This window comes from Hemitrygon akajei, chromosome 2, assembly GCF_048418815.1.
Source record: "Hemitrygon akajei chromosome 2, sHemAka1.3, whole genome shotgun sequence".
NCBI lineage: Eukaryota > Metazoa > Chordata > Chondrichthyes > Myliobatiformes > Dasyatidae > Hemitrygon > Hemitrygon akajei.
The window spans coordinates 11,017,290-11,029,716 of NC_133125.1; the positions used below are offsets into that span (position 1 = coordinate 11,017,290).

A 12,427-nucleotide genomic window follows, 5' to 3' on the forward strand; every position below is an offset into this window, starting at 1 on the left:
TTACCACTTGACATGTAAGGTGATTTTCCAGAGGTTGTACCTGGACCTCTTGCATTTAACTTGATCACCAGACCTGAATGCCAGTGATCTGACCCTCACGAGATTGTGGATCTCTCGGTTCATCCAGGGCTTCTAGTTGGAAGACACTGAATGATGTTGTGGTGACACATTATTCAACAACTGTCTTTATAAAGTTTGTGACCAATCATGGCGTCTACAACCTTCGTTCAGATTCTCTGATGAGTCCTTGAACACGGCCCAGTCTACTAACTCAAAGCAATCCTGTAACGACTCCTCTACCCTCTTACCTCCTGGAGCCTTGCCTGAATTCAGGTAGGAAGAGGACAGTTAGATGATTAGATTTCTGAAAACGTGCTCTAGGTATGAATTGGCAAGTGTTATTAATTGTAGTGGAACAGTGGTTGAGTGTGTTGGGACTCCTGGTGCTGGAGGTGCTATGTTAATGATAATTGGACAGAGAGTTTTTCAATAAAGCCTGACTGAAGTCCCCGGCAATGATTTGAAAGACATAGCGGTACCTTGTTCCTTGTTTGCTGATCGTGGCACTCATTACATTTGTCTTTGGCATTATATAAACTGTGGCCATGATCACAGAGGAGAAATCTCTCAGTAAGTAGAATGGATGGCACTTAATCATTACATGTTCCACTACCTCTGAGCACCATGAAACACAGTCCCCATCCCTTGCCTGCTTCAAATCAGCATTCGGTCCATCCAGCGGATCGTGAACCCTTGAACTGGACTGCCGCATCTGGCTTATCCGTTGGCTAGTTGCTTGTTGGCAGAGGGGCTAGAGGAGCTGGGCTTGGTGTGGACTGTGTTGCTGCCTGCTACGGAGAGGCATCGGAGTTGGTGCCCTGAGAGCAGTGTGCAGCCTAACAGCGATTGATTATCTTCATTTTCGCTGTGATCACAAGACACTGTTTAATGCACTGGTTGATAGGTTCTTGATAAGTCAGGGCATAAAAGGATATGGGGAGAAGGCTGGACAATGGGGTTGAGAGGGAAATGGATCAGCCAAGATGAAATGGTGGAACAGATTCAATGGGCCTAATGGCCTAATTCTGCTCCTATGTCTTATGTTGTTATGGCTCCAGTTTCCTCCCACATTCCAAAGATCTGTGGGTTTGCATTAGTAAGCTGTGGGCATCCTATGTAGGTGCTGGAGATGTGGCGACCCTTGCGAACTACCCCAGCACAATGATCGGACTGTGCTGGTCATTGGCGCAAGCAATGCATTTCACTGTATGTTTTAAGGTTTCAGTGTACATGTGATACATAAGGTAATATTTCATCTTTGAAGCAGTACGATGTTAAATATCAAAATACAAAATTATCTGATTTATTCTCTCTCTGTGCTAATAAAGCCAAGAATGTTGTACATTGTGTTCAACTATGGTCTCATAAATTTGCATCACACAGTTCATTTCACCAAACCTTACACTAACACTACACAAGTAGTGTTAAATTACATCTATCACATGTCGAACATTTTACTTAACTTTTTTTTAGTAAAGTTGGTTACAATCCTCATTATTCACTACTTCAAACTTCAAAGTGTACCTAGCTTCCATTTAAGTTATCAACGTAAATGGAGTTTTGTGATCCTGCATCAACCATTGTGTAAAACTATTTCCTGAGTAGAAACAGAAGATGGTGGAGGAACTCAACAGGTCAGGCAGTACCAATGGCAGGGGCTCCCAACCTTTATTATGCCATGGACTCCTACCATTAACCGAGGGGTCCATGGACCCCAGCTTGCGATCACCTATAGGAGAGGAATAAACAGTCAGTTTTTCGGGCTGAGACCCTTCACCAGGACTGGAAAGGAAGGGGGCCGAAGGCAGAATAAGAAGATGATGGGTGGAAGGTGTACAAGCTGGTAAGTGATCGGTGAAACCATGTGAAGGGGGAAGTGGAAGAGGTATGAAGTGTGAAGCTGGGAGTGGATCAGTTTTTAAAAAAAGTAAAGGGTTGAAGAGGAAGGAGTCTTGTATTTGAGAAGTGAGTGCCATATATTTCCTGAGATCTAAAAAAGAATTTTTCACCATTAGTTTTGCACTCTGCCCCTAGACGAATGTTCAATCCATGTTGTACTTCCCCTTTTGGAGCCACGTTACAACAGACTCACATAAGTACAACAGATTTTGCACATGCTGGAAACCCAGAGCTACGCACACAGTTTTTTGCAGTGGTTGTCATTTTTACTTTCTTATTCCAGCTTTTTACCCTTTCCTTTCCATCATAATAAGGCCAGAAGACATAGCAGCTAAATTAGGCCATACGACCCATTGAGTCTGCTCCACCATTCCACCATGGCTAATTTATTATCCCTCTCAACCCTGTTCTCCTGCTTTCTCCTTGATGTCCTTACTAAGCAAGAGCATATTGACCTCTGCTTTAAATCTAATGAAGGGTTTCAGTCCAAAACGCCGACTGTTTATTTCTGTCTATAGATTCTGCCGGACCTGTTAAATTCCTCCACAGCATTTTGGTGTGTTGCACAAGTACTTAGCCTGGAGGCAGTGATGAAAAGGAAGGTGTCTTCCACAAGGCTGAAGATTTATTGGTGATGTTGATAGATGGTCACAGTTAAGAGGGAAGTGGGTGCAGAATCTCAGTCTTAGGTTTATCAATGTACTGTTGTAGTGCAATGATCTGAATGGGTGGTATGCAAAACTCGGATTTTCACTGTACCTTGGTACATGTGACAATACTAAACCAATTTATCTATTTATCAATATAATAATAAAATGGAGCCCTTGTACAGAATTCCCCAAGGGTTAACTTGCAGGTTGAGTCGGCGGTGAGGTTAGTATTCATTTCGAGAGGACTAGAATACAAAAGCAAGGATGTAATGTTGAGGCTTTATAAGGCACTGGTCAGACTGCACGTGGAGTATTGTGAGCAGTTTTGGGCCTCATATCTAAGAAAGGATGTGCTGGCACGAAGAGGGTTCAAAGGAGGTTCATAAGAATGATTCCAAAAATGAAAGGGTTAAGATATGAGGAGCTTTTGATGGATCTGGCCCAGTATTCACTGCAGCTTAGAGAAATACGGGGGAGATCTCATTGAAACCTATCAAATATTGAAAGGCTGAGATAGAGTAGTTGTGGAGAGGATGTTTCCTATAGGAGGGGAGGCTAGGACCAGAGGACACAGTCGCAGATTAGAGGGATGTCCATTTAGAACAATGATGAGGGAGGGGGGGTTCAGCTAGAGGGTGGTGAATCTGTAGAATTCATTCCTACAGACGACTGTGGAGACCATGTCATTGTGTATATTTAAAGCGGAGGTTGAAAGGTTCTTGATTAGTCGCAGTGTCATGGTGACAGGGAGAAGGCAGGAGAATGGAGTTGAGAGGGATGATAAATCAGCCACAATGGAATGGTGGAGCAGGCTTGATGGGTGCAAATGGTCTAATTATGCTCCAATTCTTATAGTCTTATAATCTTACAAGAATGTCTGGAAGGAAGGATGCGTAGGTTTATTTCGAGAAGAGGCTCCCTTTAATTAGTTTTCAAGCTTCATCAAAAATCCAACTTTGTCCTTCCAAGTGATACCGGATTCCAACAATCCCTGGAGAGTGAGATTCAACACCAGCTGGGATGAGTGTGGAACCAGCTGCCAGAAGAAGTTCAAAGTTAAAAGTAAATTTATTATCAAAGTCTATTTATGTCACCATTTCCTACTTTGAGATTCATTTTGTAGCAGGTATTACAGTGAAATAAAGAAATGCAACAGAATTTATGCAAATATATAAATAACCAGACAAACAATGTGCAAAAGAAGGCAAATTGCGCAAATAATAAAAAAATTCAGAAGTGGTGTTTGCGAGCTCCTTTGTAAGATGTTTGGATAGGTACATGATAGGAGAGGTATGAATGGCTAAGGTCTGGGTTCTGGTGGATGGGTCTAGACAGAAGACCTGCTTAATGTCAACTAGATGCATTGAAGGCCTGTTTTTGTAGTGAGCTAGGACCCCAAATTTGGGCCACCGGTACCATCTGGGAGGAATGATTCTTATAATGATTTTTGGCAAGTTATACACCCCTAGTGCTGAAAATATGTGGTAGCATTGCAGCGATGGTGGCTTTCTGTGTGTTAGCTTCATAGTCCATGAATGGAGGAAGGTGGAGTACAGAGCAAAGCTACAGGAGAAGATTCTGTTTGCAACTGTGAATGACAAATGCTGCAGAAATACATCTCAAGACAGTGAGGAGGTGTCAGCCCTTCAGCGTCAACAAGAAGAAGCAGATAGTTGCCTACTTCTCCATGCTGCCCATGCCACAAGAGAGGGATACCAATCTGTCGTGATCTGCTCAGAAGACACAGATGTCTTTATCATGTCTTTAGCATTTTGTGACAAGATTGAGGCCCCAGGGTTCCAGAAGTGTGGCCCTAGAACCAGTACAAGGCTTGTAGACATCAGGAAGGTTGCTGCCACTGTTGGCACAGAGGTCTGTAGGGCTCTCATCGTGTTGCACGCATATACAGGATGTGTCACGGTAAGCGCTTTTGCAGGCAAAGGGAAGACAAGTGCCCTAAAACTTCTGACCAGCAACAGGGAAACTCAGGACACATTCTTAGAGTTGAGTCAGGAATGGGACCTCCCCAGAACTGATGGACAAACTGGAGGCATTTACATGTCTCCTGTATGCCCCAGAAGCATCGACCGCCAAGGTCAATGAGCTCAGGTGTCACCTTTTCTGTGCCAAAAAAAAGGTGAAATCGAAAGTCATCAACTCCCACCTTGCAAGGACTGCTTAACAAAACACACACAGCGAGCCAACTACCAGGCTGGTATATGGAGAAGATGTTTGGAGAAGGACCCACAAGTGCCAAGCCCTGTTGGCAGAGGATGGAAGATGGAGACAGAAGAGGAAGCTGAACAGTTGGTGGTGCACTGGATGGAAGGCCAGCCAGCACCCAATGCCGTCCTGGATCTACTGGCCTGTAATTGTCCAAAAAAATGTTCATTCCCAAGATGTATGTGTGTTGCAAATAGGCTCAGGTGTACGGACATGCGTAGACTGGCAGACTGTGAGAACCAGGCATCCACCTCAGAGAGTGTGGGAAGTTCAGATGAAGACGTGGAAGGCTTGGAAAATTATTATGATTATTAATAGGTTATGAAAGTATGGAAAACAAAGTATGGAAAACAGTCTTTGATAAAGTATATTCATTTTACAACCAAATGGGGCCTAGGTTATGGCCATGTGGAACCCCACATTTGAATTATTGTACTGTAATTCTATATGCTATGACAAAAACTTAAGATTGTTTTGATTTGATACAACAATATGGAAAATATCATGACATTGATAAAACTCCAGAAGTCACTCCAAATGAGGTTTTTTACTTTTTGGGGAGTGAGGTAACATTTTCTGCTGTACTGATGTTAATATGGAATATATACAAAAAGTGATTACCTATTTGAAGTAATAAAGCTACCACTGGGGGTGCAATGCTATCTCATATTTTCTAACTCTGGAGATGTATAAAAATCACTATGAGCATTATTCCCCTCGGATGGTACCGACCAACCCTACTGGCTCACGGACTATACTCTGTAACTCTATATATGACTCTCAGAGGCTGGAGCCTCTCCATAATGCAACTGCAATTACATCTTACAAGTGAGGAATTGACAGCCTGCGACAACCCCAAGATAGACATCACCACCCTCTTTTAGACCGTAAGACACAGGAGGGGAATTGGGCCATTCGGTCCATTGAATCTGCTCTGCCATTCTATGATGTCTGATTTATTATTCCCCCAACCTCATTTTTTTGCCCTTACCCCATAAACTTTGATGCCTTTACTCGTCAAGAAAATATCAAACTCCGCTTTAATACACCCAATGATGTTGCCTCCAGCCGCCTGTTGGAATGAAATCCACATATTCACCATCCTCTGGTTAAAAAAAATCCTGCTGTTCTCTGTTTAAAATGGATGTTCCTCTTTTCTGAGGTTGTGCCCTCTGGTACTAGACTCTCCTGCTATAGGAAGCATCCTTTCCACACCCACTTTATCTTGGCCTTTCAATATTTGATGAGAACCCTCCTCATTCTCCTAAACCCCAGCGATTACAGGATCAGAGCCATCAAACACTCCTCATAAGTTAACCCTTTCATTCCCAGGGTCATTCTCATGAACCTCCTCTGGACCCTCTCGGCACATCTTTTCTTAGATAAGTCAACCAAAACTGCTCACAATACTCCATGCAGTCTCACCATTGCCTTACAAAGCCTCAGAATTATATCCTTGCTTTTAAATTAAGCAGGACCTGGAGCTTTCAACCCCCGATAATTCTCCCTTGTCTCGTCTATGTCATTGGTGCCAATATGTACACAAATTCCAGCTGCTCATTCTCCCCCTCTAGAATCCTGTGTATCTGATCTGAGACATCCCTGATCCTGGCACATGGGAGGCAACATACCATCTGGGTGTTTCTTTCACATCAACCGAATCTCCCGTCTGCTCCTCTAAGGATGGAATCCTCTATCACTAATGCAGTCCTCTTCTCTCCCTTTCCCTTCTGAACCACAGAGCTGGACTCACTGCCAGAGACCCATTCAATTCAGCTTTCCCCAGTACCTTTCTTCTTTCCACTGGTCCCTGCTGAGTGCCTAATAGATTGTTATGATTGCAGCCCGCCAAAACGCTCCAAGAGGCCCAGAGCTCTTTTTAAACCTTGTGTCGCCTCAGCCAAACAAGTGACTGCTGACAATGACTGTGGCACACTGAAAAGTCCCGAAGGTCCCTGGGATCTTTTTCAACCTCACGTAGAACTCATCTCCAATGTCAGTTCTTGCATGCTAAAGCCATTTGAATGAAGATCCTCATCAGTAGATAAAGCTGTTCTTTATTCTGTGAACAAACTTGTGCGCTGATTCTGGTAACATTTACTTAAGAACAGTTTAAAATATTTTAATGCTAAAGTAAGTGATAATTTAAATTGTTATTTAAATAATATTTATTATTTTCTTACAATAATATTTTACAAATTATAATATTTTAAAAATAAGTTATTTAAGATGTTAAAAAGTTATCCTTAAGTTAAATGTCCCACCAAACATATCCTGGTTATTGATGCAAATTATGCATTTTTCTCTGTATTTAGATGTTTTGATGTTCATGTGACAAATTAAACTAACCTCTTTCTTTCTCTTTCTGTTGATGAATTAACAAACTTACAACATTTGTACCTAAGCTTGAATGCTTCAGTTTCGTAACTGAAGACAATTAAATACTGCAAATATTCACGCATAAGTATTAGAGCTGACAGCTGCATAGTGTTTCGCTATTTTCCAACTATTTAATGACTCTGTATTTAATGCCAACAGCTCCAGATGGAGAGGAGTCAACTACAGCAGGTGGGATATTACTGTTTGCTGCGTGCACAATGGTCAATTCGTTTGGATATGCATAATACCTGTTACCAGAACAGTCTAGCATGCAAATAACAGTACCCTGCAAATGTTAAATCTCATTGATTTGGGAAGAAGCAATTTCTGTGTATTCATGGCCTTTAGCACTAAATGTAACTTATTATGCAGACCCTGCATTAAATTTTAAATGGCACGGTGGTGGTTAGCACAACACTTTACAGTTCTAGTGACTCAGGTTCATTTTCAGCCGCTGTCGGTGAAGAGCTTGTATGTTCTCCCCGTGATCGTGAGGGTTTCCTCCAGGTATTCCCGTTTCCTCCCACAATCCAAAGACGTACCAGTTGGTAGATTAATTGGCCATTGTAAACTGTCCCGTGATTAGGTTAGAAATTAAATCGACAGTTACTGGCGACGTGGTTCAAAGGGCTAGAAGGGCCTATTTCCCGCTGTATGTCAATAAATAAATAAATGTTTGCCTATTCCCCTGTCTTTTTCTTCTTAAACCCATCACCCCGCTGGGGCATAGGTCCAACAGCTCACCCGAGTTCTCTGTTCCTGGGCCAAAGGTTGATTGGCCCTTTGGTTTCCCCTTTCACCACATACATCTTCTAAGCAATGATCCTTTCTCTCCCAGGGATGAGAACTTTGGAGCTTTCATTGGCGTTTCAGTAGCACTGGATTTTTACGAGATGGGGTTGCTAGCCCCGTGCCCAATTCTCCTCCTTTAGCAGCCAGACCTGGGACCATCCATGGCCAGAGACTGCGTTTTAGTCGTGGAGCATGTCCTATTAACCTTGTGTCTTATCAGCCAAAATGTAAAAAAAAATTCTTGCTGAAATGTAAATGATGAACCCAGAGTAGAAACAGAAATACTTTCATGTATTCCATGCTTAGTATGCTTATGACACTGTTTTCTCTCTGCCCCCTCTCTCCGCCATTTCCCCCCCACCTTCACCCAGGCCCTCGAATGATTCAGTGATGCAGTCAGTAGCAAGGCCAGATAGAGAGTGTTAAGGAGTGTAGGCAGCAGGAAGTGTGTGTGCTAGAGGTGTAAATGGGGAAGAGAGGAATCAGATCTGAAACAGTCAGAAAGGGGAGAAGAAAAACATCTGAATACTGGAAATCTGTTCAACGAGATATCAAACTTCTAGAAACATACTGAAAGCAAAGTAAATGTTGGAAACATAGACCTTCATTTTCTGATTTTAGATCTGATTCCCAGAGGGCCAAACTTACAGAAGTAATCAGAGTTGTAGCATTGAGCTCTAAAAGTTATTAATTTCTGAGCATGTTAAAACATCGTATTGATGACTGTAGCTGTTAGGATTTATCACTTTAAGTTGGGAGTACTTCTTTATACTTTTATGGACAGCACAGTAGTGTAGTGGTTATAAAAATATATCCTTCTTTCTAAATTAAAATGGCTAGAAAAATGTAAAATGTAAATTGAACAGAAAAAGAGTACCTTTGTTAAATAGTGAGGGATTGGGTAGTGTTGATGTTGAGAGAGAGACTTGTGTGTGCTTGTACTCCAGTGACTGAAGGCCAGCATGCGGATATAGCAGATGTTACATTAGTCTTTACAACAAGATAGTTTGATTCCGGGAGTTAGAAAGTCTAATTGGAACTGTATCAGGCCTTGCTGAAAACACATCCTGGTAAATTCTGCACAGTTTTGATCTCCTCACCTTGAAAACTCATCATAGAGAAGTGAATTTTTGCTGGGTAGGCAGACTTGCTCGACTGGGAATGATTGACTGGACTGACACTGTATTCTTTAGTGTTTGGGAAAGTGAGGGATCTGTGATGGAGAGTCTTGGCATGAAACTCTCCATAGATGCTGCCTGACCTGCTGAGATCCTCCAGCATATTGAGTGTGTTGCTCGAGATTTCCGGCATCTGTAGAATCTCTTGTGCTGACAAAATTGGTCATGGTCTGAATAGGCCTAAAGCTGGTTGAGTGACTGACCATAACCCTAAATCTAATCCTAATCCTAACTCAAACTAATGGAGAACATGCTGACCCTGAACCCTTGTTAACTCTCCTTTAAAAGACTCCCACTTGTCCAACATTACTTCACCTGCTGCTAATTAACTTTCTCCAGCTTCTGCCTTGTGCTATCAGAGTCGGCCTCGGCACAACCTAGATGCTCGACATTAGAGACAACCTTACCCCTTTACATTGGTGTCACATGCTTGCTATGGTTCTGTCCGTACATGGTCCTTGAAGAATGAAATTAATTATAGATAATCCAATAAAATTCATTAACGATAACCCAATATTCAACCTTGTTCATTTCTAAATGATACGGTGGTTTAAAACATTGACCATGTTGCAGATAGAACACTGAACATTACAGCTCCTTACAGGCCATGTGGCCCATAATGTTGTGCCAACCTTTTAACCTGCTCTCAGATCAATCTCGCCCTTCCCTCTCACAATACCCTCTGTTTTCCTTTCCTCCATGTGCCTGAGGGTTTCTTAAATGCCCCTCTGTGTCTGTCTCTAATGCCAGCCCTGGCAGAACACTACACTTACCACTTTCTGTGTGGAAACACTTAATTCTGAAATCTCCCTTATACTTTCCTCCAGTGACTTAAAATTATGATGTTCAGAGTTCATGCGGAATTTGTTAAATGCATATGGAATGAAAACTTCTTTCAAAGGTTTGTTTGTGTTGTTAGAGGGCTTTTACTTCAACTACGCTATTATTATAGAATTATTTTTGGATGATACTGTGTGGCTGGTTGAGGCCTGTTAATTTAATTTGTTGATTTCCACTGAGACTCATTCATTTATGTTCAAAATCCCTCCTGTGGTTCATCCAAAGCATTCCTTAAAAACAACGACAAGCACAAAATGCTGGGGAAACAGCAGGTCCGGCAGCACCGATGGAAGGGAATAAAAAGTTGGCATTTCAGGTTGAGACCCTTCCTCAGGACTGGAAAGGAAGGGGGAAGAAGCCAGAATAAGAAGGTAGAGGGAGGGGGAGGAGTAAAGCTGGCAGGTGATAGGTGAGACCAGGTGAGGGAGAGGTGGGTGGGTGGGGGAGGGGTGATGAAGTAAGAAGGTGAGAGGCCATAGGTGGAAGAGGTAAAGGATGGACAAACAACCAATGTGCAAGACAACAAACTGTGCAAATACAAGAGAGAAATAAATAAATAAGCAGTAAATATTGAGAACATGAGGTGAAGAATCCTTGAAAGTGAGTCTGTAGATGTTGGGAACAGTTCAGTGATGGAGAGAGTGAAGTTGAGTGAAGTTATTCCCTCTGGCTCAAGAGCCTGATAGTAGAGGGTTATGTTTTTGAAATGCTGGTGAAAACCACATTTGTCCTGAATAATTAGATTTCCTTTCAGTTTAACGGTTCATTTAAATAATTTTATCAGTCAGTCATTTATGTTCCAGAAGGGTATTATGTGTCTTTCATGACTCTGAACCAAGATGAAGGAGTTGTGTATTGCCTTTCTGATAGTTCCACATGACCAAATTAGACTGCCATAACCAAGCTGAATGATGCTAATATTACCATTGTTCCTCCCAGTACACAATGTAATCCTTTCCAAGAGAATAGTGAAATTGAAAGTAGTTGTAGGAAGATTGTTCATGGGAATTCAAAAGCCATTTGCCTCAGTCAGATCTCTAGTGGTAGTCAGAGATGTTATTGGTTATTAAACTTGGTTGGTGAACTTTAAAACAGAGATGAGAAGGAATTTCTTTAGCCAGAGGGTAGTGAATCTGTGGAATTCCTTGTCACAAATGGCTGTGGAGGCCAAGTCAATGGGTACATTTAAAGGTGAGATCGATAAGTTCTTGATCAGTGAGTATGTCAAAGGGATTAAGCAGGAGAATGGAGTTGAAGGAGATAATAAATCAGCCATGATGGAATGACAGAGCAGACTTGATGAGTCTTTTATGGTCCTACAATATATTATACACAGTCCATTCGCTCCACGTTATGATGCCCCATAAGATATACCAAAAGAAGTTCTACACTCTGTCACCTACAGGACAAGTGCTACACCTCCTCCCTCACCTCCATTTAAGGCCCCAAACAGGCAACATTTCATCTGCAAGTCTTGGGATTATTTACAGTTTCCAGTGCTCCTGGTAAGACCTCTTCTATGGTGACGAGACCTATCGTAGATCGGGGCCCCGCTTTGTCGTGTGGCCATACATTTCAACTTATCTTCCCTCTCCCGTTCTGACATGTTTGTTCGTGGCCTCCTCTACTGCCATGGTGAGGCCACACTCAGTTCAGAGGAGCAACACCTCATACTCCATCTGTATAGGCTTAAATCTGATGGCACGAACTTCTGGTAATTTCTCCACACCTCCCCTTCTCTTTATTTACGATTCCCCATTCTGGTTATCCTCTTTTCTTCTCCTCACAGGCCCATCAGCTCCCTCTAGTTCCCCTCCTTTTTCCCTTCCTTTCACAGTCCACTGTCCCTTCCTATCACATTTCTTCTTCTTCAGCCCTTTACATCTTCCATCTATCACCTCCCAGCTTCCTCCTCCCCCACCCACCAACCACCTTCCCACTCACCTAATCTCACCCATCACCTGCCAGTTTATACTCCTTCCCCCACCTTCTTATTCTGGCTTCTTCCCCCTTCCTATCTAACCCTGAAGAAGGGTCTTGGCCCAAAACATTTACTGTTTATTCCCCCTCCATAGATGTTGCCTGACCTGTTGAGCTCACCAGCATTTTGTGTGTGTTACCTAAATTGTTTACAGTGGTGCTAGAAAGTTTCTGAACCCTGTAGAATTTTCTCTTTTTCTGCATAAATATGACCTAAAATGTGATCAGATCTTCAACTAAGTTCTGAAACTAGATAAAGAGAGCCCAATGTATTTATTGAGAAAAATGATCCATGTATTTGTTGGAAAAAGTATGTGAACGTCAGAGGCAATAAAAACAGAATCAACAAACTCATTCGTAAGGCCAGTGATGTTGTGGGGGTGGAACTGGACTCTCTGACGGTGGTGTCTGAAAAGAGGATGCTGT

General features: G+C 42.3%; 1 protein-coding gene across 2 annotated transcripts in view; it reads left to right on the top strand.

Annotated features, from left to right (window-relative positions):
• Positions 1-12,427, top strand: part of LOC140739061 (EGF-like repeat and discoidin I-like domain-containing protein 3) — a 292,599-nt gene that overhangs the window by 84,911 nt on the left and 195,261 nt on the right. The window contains exon 3 of one of the 2 annotated variants that reach the window (XM_073067017.1): positions 7,371-7,400. The exons of the other annotated variant lie outside the window; for it this stretch is intronic. Within the exon in view, the coding sequence (XP_072923118.1) occupies positions 7,371-7,400 (30 nt within the window). The remainder of the gene's footprint in view (positions 1-7,370; positions 7,401-12,427) is intronic. 2 annotated transcript variants of the gene reach the window in all.